The sequence below is a fragment of the Salmo salar genome, chromosome 05 (genome assembly GCF_965601325.2).
Source record: "Salmo salar chromosome 05, fSalSal1, whole genome shotgun sequence".
NCBI classification, from domain to species: Eukaryota; Metazoa; Chordata; class Actinopteri; order Salmoniformes; family Salmonidae; genus Salmo; species Salmo salar.
In genome coordinates this window covers 62,630,361-62,650,610 of record NC_138295.1, presented here as the reverse complement: position 1 = coordinate 62,650,610, position 20,250 = coordinate 62,630,361, and the positions used below count along the sequence as shown (strand labels likewise).

The following is a 20,250-nucleotide window of genomic DNA, read 5'->3' as shown; positions in this document are numbered from 1 at the left end:
TTACAGTGTATATACGTTTGTTACTTTGAAAGCCCACAGTTTTTTAAAGACAGCAGACTACTTGCACTGGGTTGAGTCATTAGTTTCTGTGGCACATGTTACCATATTTGAACCATGAGGTCAAGATAGTCAGTGAACTGCAACCTGTATCTAACTTGACCATAGGGAACCTAGAGTTAACATCATAATCATTGTGAAGGTTCATTGTAACAGACAAATGGACTAGAAGAAGTGAAGCCTACAAACTTCAGTCTTTCAGTTCTTATTCTAAATGTTCTAAATTGGTTCCAGGCTGTCAACCTCATATTCTTATCAAAGGGTGGGGAATTGTTGCCATTTTCCTCTGGGTTTATACAAGGGTATGGAGGTTTTGAAACTGGGGGTTGAATAGTTGGCACTTCCAAGATGAGCAGGATCCAAGGAGTCAGCAGCATTCTTGGAGAGAGGGGGCCAAGGAAATAAAGAGCTTTCACACACTGTAAATTCCTGAATCTGCCCATGCCCTCTCTCCTTCCAATGTGCATCCTACAGAGCACATGCCCGTTGCCATAGAGGACTCACCAACAGACGCACTCGAGCACGCAAGAGAGGTGAGTTTGGAATTAGGCAACCATTAAAATTGAAGTAAAAGTGCATAATATAATAAGTGTTCAAGGTGTTCAGTATATTTGTAATTCGCACGCATTAACACCCACACATACAGTACATACAGGTGAGAGGAGATGCGCAAACAGCCATGTCTAGCGAAACGGAGTAACAGGATACACACTTATGGCTAGCCAAGAATTATCGTGGGAGTGGCGACTCATACACAGAGCGAGACAAACAAAACGTCAAACGGGTTTCCTTCTCGAGATCAAGTGACACATGGCACTTTACCTGTAGACGTTTGAGGAATTCGGATGGTCTGCATTTATTTTTATTCATTGGACAAAGTTAAATGTAAAAATATATATATATATATATATCAGGACTGTGGTAAAACTATAATTAAAACGTTATTATACTGTAGTTTTTCCGACTAAACCGTGGGAAGACGTGAAAAGCACAGGACAATCATTACATCTGCGCGCTGGTTGGAAAGTTGGCTATCGCAGCAGGTGCAGCCACCAAACCGGTGAGTCATTTGCAAGTAATGTATAAATGTTTTACCTGACCATGAACTAAATGTCTATTAAAAAGTCAATGTATGTATACTGAACATTTTTTTTTATATGTATGTATGTTTGGTTTATTCAAGTTGTGTTAACAACATTGACAGTAACATGACGTGTTTCTCCCCATCCTTCCCAAAGGACTTCATGGCTCATAAACTCATGTCTGGTTGGTCTGTAAGAAGAAGCTAGGTAATGATTTAAAGGTAGACAAACCTTAAAGGTATATCAAGTGTGTTTGCATACTTTCAAGTTAAGTATTAGGTTGGCCACAGGAGCCATAAAAAGTTCCCAGTTGATGGCACTGATGAATGGGATGTTGGGATGATGGGAGCTTTCTTCATGAGCCACAAATGTTTGAAGTTAAAGAAAGGACAGTGAAAGGAGGAACAGGGCCAACAGGAACGCTCAAGATATATATAAAAAGCTTATATGGACATAAGGTCACATAGACTTTTTCAGCATGGTTGTACGTACGTTCCCGATTGGCCGACGCAACCCCAGTTAATAAGCCTAACCTTTAATTAGGCAGATAAGTCATTGACACCATGAATTCAAAGAATGCTGGGTAGTACAACACATTGCCCATGTGAAGCAACTGTGTAGAAACATTGGAGTGCATTAGAGCACCCTGAATGTAAAGCTGGATTAAAGAGAGAAATGTTTGAGGGCTTGAAGAGCGGATGACACATCATTCTTCAGAAAGAAACATGACATGGATGTTGTTTCACCTCCTACTGTTCACATTCCTGGACAGAGTCCTGTCTATGGTTAGAGATGAGGAATGTGAACGATGGTGGAAGGGGAGTAGAGATCTAAGAGGGGGAGGTAAGGAGAGAGATGGTGTATGGAGAGGGGAGAGACAGTAGATGGCAGTCAACCATTCAATTCACCTTAAGTCCTTATGTCTTAAAGCAGATTGTCCACAGACTTCCAGTCATCATGCTAATGCTAGTTAGCATTGTCTCGCAAAACTACCTCTAACTTCTTTAATAATGGACACAGAGACATGAAAATGGTATCCACAAGTTCATCTGACTTTGGGGAAGTAGATCCCAAAGTATCCCTTTTAAGACCTTTTGGTTTGACAAAAGAGAAATAGTTTTCTAACAAATTGTGGAAAAGGTAGACGAATTAAGAGGAATGTGAGAAATGTAAGAGAGCAAAAATATGAATAGGGAGAAGGAGACAAGGCAGCTAGCTAGGCACAGTGACATTGTTACCTACCTTTAGCCCATGCAGAGGCAGACACCTGTCTGTTAATACACTCAATCACTTAATGGCACATGTATATTTAATCACTCTTGTTTTCAGTCTCTCAACTCGGTAACACACACAAGCGTGTGTGCTTGCTCGAGAACACACGAGCAAGCACACACGCACGCAAACACACACATCAAATCAAATTTTATTGGTCACATACACATGGTTAGCAGATGTTATTTCGAGTGTAGCGAAATGCTTGTGCTTCTAGTTTCTACAGTGCAGCAATATCTAACATGTAATCTAACAATTCCACAACAACTACCTAATACACACAAATCTAAGTAAAGGAATGGAAAAAGAATATATAGATATAAATATATGGATGACCAATGACAAAGCGGCATAGGCAAGATGCAATAGATGGTATAAAATACAGTGTATATACATATGAGATAAGTAATGCAAGATATGTAAACATTATTAAAGTGACTAGTGATCTATTTATTAAAGTGGCCAATGATTTCAAGTCTGTATGTAGGCAACAGCCTCTCTGGGTTAGTAAAGGCTGTTTAACAGTCTGATGGCCTTGAGATAGAAGCTGTTTTTCAGTCTCTCGGTCCCAGTTTTGATGCACCTGTACTGACCCCGCCTTCTGGATGATAGCGGGGTGAACAGGTAGTGGCTTCGCTGGTTGTTATCCTTGATGATCTTTTTGGCCTTCCTGTGACATCGGATGCTGTAGTTGTCATGGAGGGCAGGTAGTTTGCCTCTGGTGATGCGTTGTGCCGACCGCACCACCCTCTGGAGAGCCCTGTGATTGTGGGCGGTGCAGTTGCCGTACCAGGCGGCGATACAGCCCGACAGGATGCTCTCAATTGTGCAGCTGTAAAAGTTTGTGAGGATTTTAGGTGACAAGCCACATTTCTTCAGCCTCCTGAGGTTGAAGAGGCGCTGTTGCGCCTTCTCCTTCACACAGTCTGTGTGGGTGGACAATTTCAGTTTGTCCGTGATGTGTACGCCGAGGAACTTAAAACTTGCCAACTTCTCCACTGCTGTCCCGTCGGTGTGGATCGGGGGGTGCTCCCTCTGCTTTTTCCTGAAGCCCACGATCATCTCCTTTGCTTTGTTGATGTTGAGTGAGAAGTTGTTTTCCTGACACCACACTCTGAGTGCCCTCACCTCCTCCCTGTAGGCTGTCTCGTTATTGTTGGTAATCAAGCCTACTACTGTTGTGTCGTCTGCTAACTTGGTGATTGAGTTGGAGGATTGCATGGCCACGCAGTCATGGGTGAACAGGGAGTACAGGAGGGGGCTGAGCACGCACCCTTGTGGGGCCCCAGTGTTGAGGATCAGCAAAGTACAGATGTTGTTTCCTACCTTCACCACCTGGGGGCGGCCCATCAAGAAGTCCAGGACCCAATTGCACAGGGCGGGGTTGAGACCAGGGCCTCAAGCTTAATGATGAGCTTGGAGGGTACTATGGTGTTGAATGCTGAGCTATAGTCAATGAACAGCATTCTTACATAGGTATTCCTCTTGTCCAGATGGGATAAGGCAGTGTGCAGTGCAATGGCGATTGCATCGTCTGTGAACTATTGGGGCACTAGGCAAATTTAAGTGGGTCTAGGGTGACAGGTAAGGTGGAGGTGATATGATCCTTGACTGGTCTCTCAAAGCACTTCATGACGACAGAAGTGAGTACTACGGGGCGATAATCATTTAGTTCAGTTACCTTTGCCTTCTTGGGTACAAAAACAATAGTGGCCATCTTAAAGCATGTGGGGACAGCAGACTGGGATAGGGAGAGATTGAATATCTCTGTCAACACACCAGCCAGCTGGTCTGTGCATGCTCTGAGGACGTGGCTAGGGATGCCGTCTTGGCCGGCAGCCTTGCGATGGTTAACACGTTTAAATGTCTTACTCACGTCGGCCACGGAGAAGCAGAGCCCACAGTCCTTGGTAGCGGGCCGTGTCGGTGGTACTGTGTTATCCTCAAAGCGGGTAAAGAAGGTGTTTAGCTTGTCTGGAAGCAAGATGTCAGTGTCCACGACGTGGCTGGTTTTCCCTTTGTAGTCCGTGATTGTCTGTAGACCCTGCCACATACGTCTCGTGTCTGAGCCGTTGAATTGCGACACCACTTTGTCTCTATACTGACATTTCGCTTGTTTGATTGCCTTGCGGAGGGAATAACTACACTGTATGTATTCGGCCATATTCCCAGTCACCTTTCCATGGTTTAGTGTGGTGGTTCGCGCTTTCAGTTTTGCGGCTACCTACATTCTATCAGCATATTGACTGTAGCACTTGCGTTGGAAAAACACGGGATCACTGCTACTCTAACTTCCACGATGCATACAAGGCCCTCCCCTGCCCTCCTTCAGCAAATCTGACCACAACTCCATTTTGCTCCTCCCTTCCTATAGGCAGAAACTCAAACAGGATGCACCGGTGCTAAGGACTATTCAACACTGGCCTGACCAATCGGAATCCACGCTTCAAGATTGTTTTGATTATGCGGACTGGGACATGTTCCGGGTAGCCTCAGAGAATAGTATTGACATAGTCAGTGAGTGAGTTTATAAGGAAGTGCATATGAGATGTTGTACCCACTGTGACTATTAAAACCTACCGCATCCTGTTTGAGTTTCTGCCTATAGGAAGGGAGGAGCAAAATGGAGTTGTGGTCAGATTTGCTGACCACAACTCGCCATCTATCCATGGTTTCTGGTTAGGGTAGGTTTTAATAGATTTGCTGAAGGAGGGCAGGGGAGGGCCTTGTATGCATCGTGGAAGTTAGAGTAGCAGTGATCCCGTGTTTTTCCAACGCAAGTGCTACAGTCAATATGCTGATAGAATGTAGGTAGCCTTGTTCTTAAATTTGCTTTGTTAAAATCCCCAGCTACAATAAATGCAGCCTCAGGATATATGGTGTACAGTTTGGGGGATATACACGGCTGTGACAATAACCAAGGAGAATTTCCTTGGGAGATAATACGGTCGGCATTTGATTGTGAGGAGTTCTAGGTCAGGTGAACAAAAGGACTTGAGTTCATGTATGTTGTTACAATTACACCATGAGTTGTTAATCATGAAACATACACCTCCGCCCTCACGTGAGTGTGTCAGTGAGGGTTGTCCTTAGTGTGGGGCAGTGGTGAAAAAGTACCCAATTGTCATACTTGACTAAAAGTAAACATACTGTAATAGACAATGGCTCAAGTAAAAGTGAAAGTCACCCAGTAAAATACTACTTGAGTAAAAGTCTAAAAGTATTGGGTTTTAAATATACTTAAGTATCAAAAGTAAATGTAATTGCTAAAATATAGTTAAGTATCAACTGTAAAAGTATAAATAATTTCAAATTCCTTATATTTACCAAACCAGACAGCACAATTTTTTTTTTTTTTTTTTTTTTTGTATTTAAGGAAAACCAGGGGCACGCTCCAACACTGACAATTTACAAACAAAACATTTGTGTTTAGTGAGTCAGCCAGACTAGGAATGTTCTCTTGATAAGTGTGTGAATTGGACAATTTTCCTGTCCTGCTAAACATTCAAAATGTAACCAGTACTTTTGGGTGACAGGGAAAATGTATGGATTAAAATGTACATTATTTTCTTTAGGAATGTAGTGAAGTAAAAGTACAAGTTGTCAAAAAATATAAATAGTAAAGTACAGGTACCTCAAAAAGTACTTTAAAGTACTTTACACCACTGGTGTCGGGGTGTGGTTCGGTACTGTACCATGCAGGGCTGGAGTCTGTATCAGTGTTATCTAAACCTCATTACATGAAGCATGATACACGACAGATGGTTGAAGGAATTCATTAAATATACAACCTCCCTACTACTCTCTTGTCTCTCGCTCTCAAAGGCATGCAGCACATACACACACACACACACCACTCGGTAAGGATTCAATATTTAAATGTTTCATTTTTCTGTCATCAAAAGGAAGCCTATAGATTGTGATTGCCATGATCTTGACAAGACATCACCTTTAGAGGTTGCTGTGACTACATTATTCAATGGGCTCTGACCACAGTCCTACTCTCATACATATGGTATGGATTCCATTTTGTATTTGTCTATGCTCAGCTAGAATAAAGAAGTAGTTATGATTACATCATAAAACAGACCAGGAAGTAGGCATCAGTTCCAGGCATTTGACACACTGCTATTCATTTGGTTCCCAATGCAGATCATCTTAACGAATCTTTAGGTCTTAATCCTTCTTAATCTCATTCCAGATGTTTAGGACAGTGTTGTCATTGAGAGTGTGGCATCTATGTATCAAACGTTTCACATTGTTCTTGTAAAATACAGAAGGTTGAAACAAGATTTGGCTGCATTTTGTTTCACCTTTTCTCTCAAGTGCGCTAGTTGCAGTATCTTTTTGTTTGGACGTGACCTCATGATGTTTCCATGAAAGCATAACAAGTCCAACATGCAAACCACAGAGTGAGTTAACAATTTAGTAGCAACTTCAGCTTTTGAACGCTTCCTCAAAATCTAATATGTACTAAATTGTAATTATAATCTAATAGTTGATTCTGTAGCTGCCATGAGATGTATTTTGTAAATAATGAATTGCAGTGAAAGAATGAATAAAGGCCTTTACATAACATCTGTCCATTCTCTCGTACCCTTCCTCTCTCTCTCTCTCTCTCTCTCTCTCTCTCTCTCTCTCTCACCCTTGCTCTCCCTTCCCCTCTCCGTCAGATGATCACCACTCCTCCTCACTCCCCTCGTCTCCCAGGCTCCCCGTCATATCTGGGAGGCCGCTGCGTCCCATGTCCGGCCCCCCCACCCTCCTCCCCTTGCCCCTCCTCTCCCTCCTCTGGAGGGGTGACACTACGTCGGATCCCCTCCTACTGTCTCACACACAATCTGGACCACCTCCGCAGGCACAGCTGGCAGCCTGGTGCCATGATGTATGGCTGCCCCCCGCAGTACCAGCAACGCAGGTAGGGGGCACACTAACGACCAATACTTACAAGTCCGGTGGTCAACAACCTGCTTTAGGTACAAGACTACAAGTTGCTCGTAGAGACAGATCTAGGATCAGCTTAACTTCCCCAAATCCTAACCTTTATCATTAGGGCGGTGAAACCCAAAACTGACCTCACATCAGTGTCGAGGGTAGAGGCTGATGGTGAAGGGCGACATCTTACGAGTTCCAACCCAACTTTGCTCAATAGTGACTTTTATCGCAAACTTACACACACACACACACACACACACACACACACACACACACACACACACACACACACACACACACACACACACACACACACACACACTTTTACACACAATTTGCTGCTGCTACTCTCTTTATTTTACTCTTATTATTATTTAACCTGATAACTAGTCACTTTACCCTGCCTTCATGTACATATTTACCTAGAATAACTCGTACCTTTAAACTGCATTGTTGCTTAAGGGCTCATAAGCAAGCATTTCACAGTAAAGTCTACACCAGTTGTATTCGGCGCATGTGACAAACAAAATTTGATTTAGATTTGAGAGTGAGATAGTGATTTGAGTTAAATTCACACCTTGCAACTCAACCATGTTCCTGGAGGGCTGCGAGAATTTAGGAGTGCTGTGTAGGATTATGCTAGCTATGTTCTAATATTTATTTTAGGGAATGGCTGATCTAAGACCAGTGCTACCAGTATATAACTTACCACACATATAGTCAATGCTGTTGTTATCTCTGGCATTCCTGCTCTAACTGCTGGTGTTCTTATCAGTGCTGTTTTAGCTGGCACTCTCCTACTCTTTCATTTGCTAATCTCTTCTGCTCGTAAATTCACTGGGCATGGCAATGTTCTTTCCCCTCTCTCTGTCTTTGTCTGTCCTTTATCTATCGTTCTTTTTCCCACCCATTTATCCAAGATGTTGGCAACAATTTAGAATCCTTTTATTTTTGGAATAATAACAACAACACTTCTACTTCCAGCTTATACTATCAGGAATCAATGTAAGACCCAGATGCAGACACGTCAAATTGACAATGGTTTAATATTCCAACAGGGGCAGCAGGCAGGGGTCAGTAAAGGTGGGGCAATGGTACCAGACGGCAGGCAGGCTCAGGGTAGGCAGAGGTCAACAATCCAGAGGTGGTGCAAAGGTACAGATTGGCAGGCAGGCTCAGGGTCAGGGGCTGGTTGACTTGACAAACAAGACGAACTGGCAACGGACAAACAGAGAACACAGGTATAAATACACAGGGGATAATGGGGAAGAGGGGGGCGACACCTGGAGGGGGGTGAAGACAATCACAAGGACAGGTGAAACAGATCAGGGTGTGACAGTACCCCTCCCCTCTAGGGGCGCCACTTGGCGTCCTACCTGGGCGCATACCTGGTTGACCGGGGGTGTCGGCGTTGAAACCCCGCGATGAGGATTGGGTCCAGGATGTCCCTGGCGGGGACCCAGCACCTCTCCTCCGGGCCATAACCCTCCCAGTCAACCAGGTACTGGAACCCCCTGCCCCGAGGTTGAACCTTCAGGAGATGCCTCACTGTGTAAGCCGATTGGCCGCCGATGAGACGGGGAAGAGGGGTGGGCCTGGAAACAGGAGACATAGGGCTGTGAGACATAGTTTGACTCTGGACACATGAAAGGTGGGATGTATACGAAGGGTACGGGGCAACAGAAGATGAACAGGGGCTAATAATCTTGGAGATGGGCCGATAAACCAGGGGGAGAATTTGCGGGATTCCACCCAGAGGGGCAGATCCCGGGTGGATAGCCATACCTTCTGCTCAAGACACTACCGGCGAACCGCTTGTCGTCGATACCTGTAGGTGGCCTTGAGGAGGGCTGTCTGGGCTCTCCTCCAGGTACGACGACAGCGGCGGACAAACATCTGGAAGAGCGGGGGCTGATACCCCAGGGAACACTCAAACGGAGATAGGCCCGTGGCAGAGCAGGGAAGGGTGTTGCAGGCGTACTCGACCCATACCTGCTGCTGACTCCAGGAGGTGGAGTTGGCGGAGACCAGACAGCGCAGAGTAGTCTCAAGATCCTGGTTGGCTCGCTCCGACTGGCCATTGGACTGGGGGTGGAACCCAGAGGACAGACTGGCCGACGACCACCCAATGAGGGCGCAAAACGCCTTCCAGAACCGGGACGAGAACTGAGGCCCCCGGTCGGAGACCATGTCCACGGGCAGTCCATGGATCCGGAAGACGTGCTGCACCATGAGCTGGGCCGTCTCCTTGGCCGAGGGTAGTTTGGGGAGAGGAATGAAGTGAGCGGCCTTGGAAAACCGGTCGACCACAGTCAGGATGGCAGTGTTGCCCTCAGACGGGGGGAGACCCGTGACGAAGTCCAGAGATATGTGGGACCAGGGATGGTGAGCGACAGGAAGTGGTTGCAGAAGACCAGCCGGAGCTTGCAGAGGAGTCTTATTCTGAGCACAGACCGTGCAGGCGGAGACAAACGCGCCGACATCCAGAACCATCGTAGGCCACCAAAAGCACTGTCGCACGAAGGCCAGGGTCCGATAGGAGCCCGGGTGGCAGGCAAGCCTGGAGGAATGAGCCCACTCCAGGACCGCAGAGCGGACAGCGTCAGGCACAAACATCTGATTATCAGGGCCCGCCCAGGGTTCGGCTGGGACCGCTGCGCCTCCTGGACATGTTTCCCTATACCCCAGCTGAGTGCCGTCAGCTGAGGTATATGGGAAGGATGGTCTCGGGCTCCGGGGTGGTACCCGTGGGGCTATAGTGGCGGGACAGTGCATCCGGCCTGACATTCTTGGATCCTGGCCGGTAAAAGAAGGAGAAGTTGAAACGTGTGAACAGCAGGGCCCATCTGGCTTGCCTGGAATTGAGGTGCTTGGCGGTGTGGAGATACTCCAGGTTCTTGTGGTCGGTCCACATGATGAATGTGTGTTCCGCCCCCTCCAGTCAGTGCCTCCATTCCTCCAACACCATCTTCACTGCGAGAAGCTCACGATTCGCCACATCGTAGTTCTTTTCCGTGGTGTTGAGGCGGTGGGAGAAGAAGGCTCAGGGATGTAGCTTGAGGTCCAGAGCAGAACGCTGGGACAGGACTTCCCCCACTCCGACATCAGAAGCATTGGCCTCCACCACGAACTGACGGGAAGGGTCCGGATGAACCAAGATGAAGCGATGTTTGAGGTCCCAGAACGCCTGGTCAGCAGCTGGAGACCACGCGAACAGAACCTTCTGCGGGGTGAGTTTATTTATTTGATATTTATTTCACCTTTTATTTAACTTCTATGGGCTAGGTGGGACACTAGCCCATATTTCACTGCGGGACACAGCCAGTGAAATATCAGGGCGGCAAATTCAAAAACAACAAAATGTCATAATTCAACTTTCTCAAACTTACAACTATTTTACACCTTTTTAAAGATACACTTCTCCTTGATGTAACCACATTGTCCCATTTCAAAAAGGCTTTACAGCGAAAACAAAACATTAGATTATGTTAGGAGAGTACATAGACAAAAATAATCACACAGCCATTTTCCATGCAAGGACGTGTCAATAAAACCCAAAACACAGCTAAATGAAGCACTAACCTTTGACAATCTTCATCAGATGACACTCCTAGGACATTATGTTACACAATACATGTATGTTTTGTTCAATAAAGTTCATATTTATATCCAAAAACAGCATTTTACATTGGCGCATGATGTTCAGAAAATGTATTCCCACCAAAACGTCCGTGGAATGTGCACATCAATTTACAAAAACACTCATCATAAACATTGACAAAATATATAACAATTATTTAAAGAATTATTAATAGACTACCCCTGGATGCAACCACTGTGTCAGATTTTAAAATAGCTTTACGGAGAAAGCACATTTTTCAATATTCTGAGTACATAGCTCAGCCATCACGGTGAGCTATTCAGACACCCGCCAAGTTCGGGCAACCGAAACTCAGAATTAGTATTAGAAATATTCTCTTACCTTTGCTGATCTTCGTCAGAATGCACTCCCAGGACTGCTACTTCCACAAGAAATGTTGATTTTGTTCGAAATAATCCATATTTATGAACAAATACCTCAGTTTTGTTCGTGCGTACAGATCACTTATCCAAAGGCATAACGCGCAAGCGCGGAACGAGAGACGAAAAGTCAAAATGTTCCATTACCGTACTTAGAAGCATTTCAAACGCTGTTTAAAATCAATCTTTATGGTATTTTTTATGTAAAATTGCGATAATATTCCAACCGGACAATAGCGTATTCATTCAAGAAGAAAAAGAAGGAACGGCGTGCTCGTGTGACCGCGCCTATCCAATCCCTTTGTTGCCAGGCCGATCACTCAGTAACTGAGCTCCTATACTCTGCCCAGTGACAGGAGAAGGCTCAAACCACTTTCTGAAGGCTTTAGACAGCCAATGGAAGTCTTAGGAAGTGCAACGTCCCCCACAGACACTGTAGCTTCGATAGAGAATCAAAAGAAGAACTTCAATTCTCAGACTTTCCACTTCCTGCTTAGTTTTTTCTCAGGTTTTTGCCTGCCATATGAGTTCTGTTATACTCATTGACACCATTCAAACAGTTTTAGAAACTTCAGAGTGTTTTCTATCCAAATCTACTAATAATATGCATATTCTAGTTTCTGGGCCAGAGTTGTAACCTGTTTTAAATTGGGTACGTTTTTCATCCGGCCGTGAAAATACTGCCCCCTAGCCCAGACAGGTTAACCAGCTAGGCCAGTTGCGAACAAGTTCTCATTTACAACTGCAACCTGGCCAAGATAAAGTATAGCAGTGTGACAAGAACTACAACAGAGTTACACATAAACAAATGTACAGTCAATAACACAAAAGAAAAATAGAAAGATCTATGTACAGTGTGTGCAAATCTAGAAGAGTAGGGAGGTAAGCAATAAAAAGGCTATAGAGGGGACTTGAATCTGAGGGGACTTGATGAGCAGGAACTGGATAGCCTCGCTGTGGTTCCCTGACACACGTAGGTTGATGGGAGTGGTGTTGTGGGTGACGCCCGTCCAGCGCTCTAACGTCCATGGGAATGGAGAGGGGCTGAGTGGGGATGTTCAGCTCGGACACCAGGGTTGCGTCCAAAAAGCTCTCGTCAGATCCAGAGTCAATGAGAACCCGGAGAGATTTGGACTGGTCTCCCCACAGCAGAATGGCATGAAAAGGGGTGCGAGCTAGGGAAGCAGGAACGTTCTCCATATGGCCCACCAGAGTACCCGCTCCTACCGGTGAGCCTGTTTTTTTTTAAGGATGAGAAACAGCATCCACACAACACCAACACCAACACAGGTGAAAGCAGCTCACAATACGGTAATTACAAAATGTTTCCACTTTCCAAACATACTATCGAACCACCCAGTCAGTGAGGTATCCATCCCAGAGGTCTCTGCTAACTCATGAGCTAATGTGGTTAAACCGGCCAGGGCCTTGGTCACTGATCCGTCTGGAGCTGTGTTATTAGGAATAAATGTACAACAATGAACCCCTATCATTCTACATACCCTGTCCTTTTCTGCCAATACCATATTGAGAGCCAGCCTATTTTGCCAGGTCATGAGGGAGGTGGCGGATAATTGGTCAGAGAACCCCTTTACTGCATCCCCGGTTTCATTCATGAATCTCTGTTGATTATAATAGATGTCATTAATCCAATCCACATTTGTATTTATTGTCAACTACCAAAAGAACGTAGTGGTAAAGTCTTCACCTATTTGATTCATAGCTTTGTATTAATCTGAAACTTCCCTGGGGATGCCAATAGCATCCATCTAGACAAATCTACTCCCATCCTGGTCAAAACTCCTCCTATGCCTACTTTAGCCTCCTATAACTGGCCTCTGATGACTAACTCGAACTGGTTGGACCAATAACAGTGGGGCGCAAGTTCCTAACCACCCTTTGTCTGTCGTATGCGTCCTTTGCTGGTACAAGCCCACCATACATCAGTTATAGGTGCTGTGAGGTTAAGAATTTTGTCCTGTACTTCCAAACCTAAGTCAGTCACATTAACTATTGCATTACAGCCATTAAAATCACCTAAGTTCTCGGTGCCATTCTTGTATCTATAACACTGGTACTCATCAGGAGTTAAAGTGAACCGAGGTGGGTTGGCCGAGTACTTCAATCTGGCCAACCCAATCCCTGTAAAGTTATCTGCTTCCCCAGGAAATTGTTTAATGTTTACCTTAAACCCTACATCTTGACCTTCTTAACCTCTATGGGACCGGCGGGACGAATTCGTCCCACCTACGTAACAGCCACTGCCATCCTGTGGCGCGATTTTCAAAATCTTCAAAATCATATTACTTCAATTTCTCAAACATATGACTATTTTACAGCCATTTAAAGATAAGACTCTCGTTAATCTAACCACACTGTCCGATTTCAAAAAGGCTTTACAACGAAAGCAAAACATTAGATTATGTCAGCAGAGTACCAAGCCAGAAATAATCAGACACCCATTTTTCAAGCCAGCATATAATGTCACCAAAACCCAGAAGACAGCTAAATGCAGCACTCACCTTTGATGATCTTCATCAGATGACAACCCTAGGACATTATGTTATACAATACATGCATGTTTTGTTCAATCAAGTTCATATTTATATCAAAAACCAGCTTTTTACATTAGCATGTGACGTTCAGAACTAGCATACCCCCCGCAAACTTACGGGGAATTCGCTAACATTTTACTAAATTACTCACGATAAACGTTCACAAAAAGCATAACAATTATTTTAAGAATTATAGATACAGACCTCCTCTATGCACTCGATATGTCCGATTTTAAAATAGCTTTTTGGTGAAAGCACATTTTGCAATATTCTAAGTACATAGCCCAAGCATCACGGGCTCGCTATTTAGACACCCGGCAAGTTTAGCACTCACCATAATCATATTTACTATTATAAAAATGTCATTACCTTTTGTTGTCTTCGTCAGAATGCACACCCAGGACGTCTACTTCAATAACAAATGTTGGTTTGGTCCAAAATAATCCATCGTTATATCCGAATAGCGGCGTTTTGTTCGTGCGTTCCAGACACTATCCGAAATAGTAAAGAAGTGTCGCGCGCTTGGCGCAATTCCTGACAATAAAATTCAAAGTATTCCATTGCCGTACGTTGAAGCATGTCAACCGCTGTTTAAAATCAATTTTTACGTCATTTTTCTCGTAGAAAAGCGATAAAATTCCGACAGGGAATCTCCTTTTCGGCAAACAGAGGAAAAAATCCCAAAGGCGGGGGCGGTCGGGGTCACGCGCATAAGCTAGTGTCTCTTGATGGGCCACTTGAGAAAGGCGATAATGTGTTTCAGCCTGGGGCTGGAATGACGACATTCTCTTTTTTCCCGGGCTCTGAGAGCCTATGGACGACGTGGGAAGTGTCACGTTAGAGCAGAGATCCTTAGTAAATGATAGAGATGGCAAAGAAGTTCCAGAAATGGTCAGACAGGCCACTTCCTGTAAAGGAATCTCTCAGGTTTTGACCTGCCATTTGAGTTCTGTTATACTCACAGACACCATTCAAACAGTTTTAGAAAATTTAGGGTGTTTTCTATCCATATGTAATAAGTATATGCATATTCTAGTTACTGAGTAGGAGTGGTAACCAGATTAAATCGGGTATGTTTTTTATCCAGCCGTGTCAATGCTGCCCCCTAGCCCTAACAGGTTAAGACTCCTATTCTGTAAGTCACTCATCCTTGATGGTCAGTGTATTATATAGTTTATCTTTTACTTCTTATCAATGACAACAGCGTCGTATAATTAGTACTGGAAGGTGGTGGATCTGAATGTATCAGAAAGATTACCAAGACTATGATGCAGCTCAGAGTCCCTAATATTCCCAAAAACTGCCAACCCTCTCCTGCCCTTAGTCGGTCTGCTAGGTACCACCCCATACTCACACTTCTAGGAGCACACACAGTGATGAACGGTCAGGATAGGGGATCTTCGTTAAGGAGGTAACCCCCGGACCCTGTTTGGTACTCGGTTCTTCTCCTAACTCTGTGTGTGATCAGCAGTGCTTGTATGTGTACATACCTTTTTGCAGTGGGTAACATGGACCCAAGTGACTCTCTCAGCTATTCTAATGGCAAAGGCAGTGGTTTAACAGAACCTGGTATGGGCCTTCCAAACGGGGCTGCTTCCAGTCTTTTCTCCTCGGGGACTGGATCCTCACCCAGTCTCCTGGTTGGATTGAGTGAATCACCTTCTCCTGTTATTCACCTGTTGGACACAAAATCTTGGACATACGGGTTTGGTTAACCTCTATGGGCTAGGTGGGACGCTAGCGTGCCACCCGTGGTGCACTCCATCAACAGCAGGTGCATTTCAAGAGCGGCAAATTTGAATCCAAATAAATGTCAAAATTCAAATTTTTCAAACATACAACTATTTTACACCCTTTGAAAGATAAACATCTCCTTAATCTAACCACGTTTTACGATTTCAAAAAGGTTTTACGGCGAAAGCATAAATTTAGAGTATGTTAGGACAGTACATTTACAAGAGTTGTGTGTAATGTTTTGTCAAGTCAAAGACAGGGTCACCAAAACCATAAAACCAGCTAAAATGATGCACTAACCTTTTACAATCTCCATCAGATGACACTCCTAGGACATTATGTTAGACAATGCATGCATTTTTAGTTCTATCAAGTTCATATTTATATCCAAAAACAGCGTTTTACTATGGCATTGATGTTGAGGAAATCGTTTCCCTCCAATAACCGGCAGTCAAGTCAGCGTCACAAATTAAATAATTAAAATTAGAAAACATTGGTAAAATATTATATTGTCATTTAAAGAATTATAGATTTACATCTCTTGAACGCAATCAACTTGCCAGATTTAAAAATAACCTTACTGGGAAATCACACTTTGCAATAATCTGAGCACTGCGCCCAGAAAAATACGCGTTGCGATACAGACTAGACGTCATGTTGGGGAGATCTAAAATCGAAAATACTATGTAAATAATCCATTACCTTTGATTCTCTTCATCAGATGTCACTTCCAGGTATCACAGGTCCATAACGAATGTAGTTTTGTTCAAAAAAGCTCATCATTTATGTCCAAAAATCTCCGTCTTGTTAGCACATGATCTAAGCCAGCCGGACTTCTCGTCATGAACGAGGGGAAAAAATATATTTACGTTCGTTCAAACATGTCAAACGTTGTATAGCATAAATCATTAGGGCCTTTTTTAACCAGAACATGAATAATATTCAAGGTGGACGAATGCATACTCTTTTATAACGTATTGGAACGAGGGTACCCAACATGAACTCGCGCGCCAGGTGTCTAATGGGACATCATCGTTCCATGGCTCTTGTTCGGTCAGATCTCCCTCCAGAAGACTCAAAACACTTTGTAAAGGCTGGTGACATCTAGTGGAAGCAATAGGAAGTGCCAAAATATTCCTCAGCCCCTGTGTTTTTCAATGGGATAGGTTTAAAGGTAATACAACACATCAGGTTTCCACTTCCTGTCAGAAAATGTCTCAGGGTTTTGCCTGCCAAATGAGTTCTGTTATACTCACAGACACCATTCAAACAGTTTTAGAAACTTTAGAGTGTTTTCTATCCATATATAATAAGTGTATGCATATTCTAGTTACTGGGTAGGATTAGTAACCAGATTAAATCGGGTACATTTTTTTATCCAGACGTGCAAATGCTGCCCCCTAGCCCTAACAGGTTAACAAACAGTCTTCTCATGTGTTCTGCTAGTACATCTTCAACTTCTATGTCTACCTGTTCTGGTCTTCCTAACTCTGGCATTCTATATGGTTTACCTTATTTAAAGAAATAGATCCTAGTAAACCAACTCTAGGGATAATATCTGGACCTAATATTTTAGCTACCATAATCGTGTCCGCCAAGTAAGTTGGGAATGCTTATTATACATTTTTTTTAAGTAGTTCGTTATCCCATAGGCCACAAAGTCTTTCCTAACCTGCAGTGTTTCCTAACCTGCTCTAACACCTGCTCTACCATCCTTCCTTCCTGTTGACACATGGCTCTGCCCATGTGTCAATATTGCCACATATACAAACAGGGACTAAGGTAGGCTGATACTATCTGTTCCTTTATTATGAGCCTCACACTTACAAATAGCTAACTTTTCTGGCAAAAGTACAGCATCTAATAGATTCAAAATCAACTGAGCATGTGTAATATGTATACGTCTAATGCAAGTTTAGATCCTACCCCCAAAATCCATGAATAAAGACTACTGACCTTATTCTTGCAGCTGAGAATTCAATGTAGGTTGGAACGCATCACCGTTTCTGTCACATACCAATACGCCACCGGACTGTAAAGAACCCTCAGTCTGGGGCCAGGTCTTTAATCTACGGATTTCTCATCCGCCCGTGCACGGTTTCGGTGTCTCCATGGAACGACAGAAAAAGATATTGAGGTCCGGCCTCGAAGGACCAAGCTGTCACGAGAATTTTCAATCCCAATGATAATAACTAACAATCAATTAAGCTTTGACCAATCCCTGAGGTTTGTAAGACCCTGGGTTTAATAATAATTAGGCAAAGACTCAGTTTATGCAAAAGGTCCGTACAGTTTATTCAGAGAACGTTCTGAAATAAAAAATGCAAACACAGTCTTTATAACACACACACAAACAAGTTCAAATCTTAAGCTACACCTTGCTCAGACAGTCGGTGTTTTTCCACTATACAGATACATTGTTTCTTTAATCTGCAACATGTTTCATACTCTTCTGCAAGCCTAACAGTTTCTCCACTCCACGGGTGGAGACAGAATGTCCTGTAAGGAACACAGTAGTACAACTTGTCTGTCGATAGCTCCTCTTATCATTTGTTTCACACTTGCACCCTGCTTACATACTAAAAAGGAGCAAAAGGTCCTTGTTCTAATTCTGACTAAAACTAGACACATCATCAGATTATAGTTTTATGATTCAAATACATTTCATACAATTATATGGTTTCAGGGTAGAATTCTATAGTCATTACTTTAAACATATAAATTCCATTATCAGTTAGCTAATCCAAATGTATCATTTTTAAAAGGCTAATTGATCATTAGAAAACCCTTTTGCAATTAGCTGAAAACGGTTGTCCTGATTTAAAGAAGCAATAAAACTGGCCTTCTTTAGACTAGTTGAGTATCTAGAGCATCAGCATTTGTGGGTTCGATTACCAGCTGAAAATGGCCAGAAACAAAGACATTTCTTTTGAAACTCGTCAGTCTATTCTTGTTCTGAGAAGTGAAGGCTATTCCATGCGAGAAATTGCCAAGAAACTGAAGATCTCGTACAACGCTGTGTACTACTCTCTTCACAGAACAGTGTAAACTGGCTCTAACCAGAATAGAAAGAGGAGTGAGAGGCCCCGGTGCACCACTGAGCAAGAGGACAAGTACAGTTGAAGTCAGAAGTTTACATACACTTAAGGTTGGAGTCATTAAAACCCGTTTTTCAACCACTCCACAAATTTCTTGTTAACAAACTATAGTTTTGGCAAGTCGGTTAGGACATCTAATTTGTGCATGACACAAGTAATTTTTCCAACAATTGTTTACAGACATACTATTTCACTTATCATTCACTGTATCACAATTCCAGTGGGTCAGAAGTTTACATACACTAAGTTGAATGTGCCTTTAAACAGCTTGGAAAATTCCAGAAAATAATGTAATGGCTTTAGAAGCTTCTGATGGGCTAATTGACATCATTTCAGTCAATTGTAGGTGTACCTGTGGATGTATTTCAAGGCCTACCTTCAAACTCAGTGCCTCTTTGCTTGACATCATGGGAAAATCAAATGAAATCAGCCAAGACTTCAGAAAAAAAAATGGTATACCTCCAGAAGTCTGGTTCATCCTTGGGAGCCATTTCCAAACGCCTGAAGGTACCACGTTCATCTGTACAAACAATAGTACGCAAGTATAAACACCATGGGACCACACAGCCGTCATACCGCTCAGGAAGGAGACGCATTCTGTCTCCTAGAGATTAACGCACTTTGGTGCGAAAAGTGCAAATCAATCCCAGAACAACAGCAAAGGACCTTGTGAATATGCTGGAGAAAACAGGTACAAAAGTATCAATATCCACAGTAAAACGAGTCCTATATCGACATAACCTGAATGGCCGCTCAGCAAGGAAGAAGCAACTGCTCCAAAACTGTCATAGAAAAGCCAGACTATGGTTTGCAACTCCACATGGGGACAAATATCGTACTTTTTGGAGAAATGTCCTCTGGTTTGATGAAACAAAAATAGAACTGTTTGGCCATACTGACCATTATGTTTGGAGGAAAAAGGGGGAGGCTTGCAAGCCGAAGAACACCATCCCAACTGTGAAGCACGGGGGTGGCAGCCTCATTTTGTAGGGGTGCTTTGTTGCTGGAGGGACTGGTGCACTTCACAAAATAGATGGCATCATGAGGAAAGACAATTATGTGGATATATTGAAGCAACATCTCAAGACATCAGTCAGGAAGTTGAAGGTTAGTCGTAAATGGGTCTTCCAAATGGACAACAAAGTCAAGGTATTGGAGTGGCCATCACAAAGCCCTGACCCCAATCCCATAGAAAATTTGTCGGCAGAACTGAAATAGCATGTGCGAGCAAAGAGGCCTACAAACCAGACTCAGTTACACCAGCTCAGTCAGGAGGAATGTGCCAAAATTCACCCAACTTATGGTGGGAAGCTTGTGGAAGGCTACCTGAAACGTTTGACCCAAGTTAAACAATTTAAAGGCAATGCTACCAAATACTAATTGAGTGTATGTAAACTTCTGACCCTCTGGGAATGTGATGAAAGAAATAAAAGCTGAAATAAATCACTCTACTATTATTCTGACATTTCACATTCTTAAAATAAAGTGGTGATCCTA

The 20,250-nt window shown here is 43.5% G+C and overlaps 1 protein-coding gene across 2 annotated transcripts in view; it reads left to right on the top strand.

Annotated features, from left to right (window-relative positions):
• Positions 1-6,010: 6,010 nt before the first annotated feature.
• Positions 6,011-20,250, top strand: part of LOC106605464 (rho guanine nucleotide exchange factor 2) — a 65,123-nt gene continuing 50,883 nt past the window's right edge. The window contains exons 1-2 of one of the 2 annotated variants that reach the window (XM_045718484.2): positions 6,011-6,823; positions 7,085-7,329. In XM_045718484.2, coding sequence (XP_045574440.1) covers positions 7,085-7,329 — 245 coding nt within the window. In that variant the 5' untranslated portion in view covers positions 6,011-6,823. Of the gene's footprint in view, positions 6,824-7,069; positions 7,330-20,250 lie in introns of those variants that run through there. The other variant, XM_014201154.3, reaches the window with a different exon arrangement.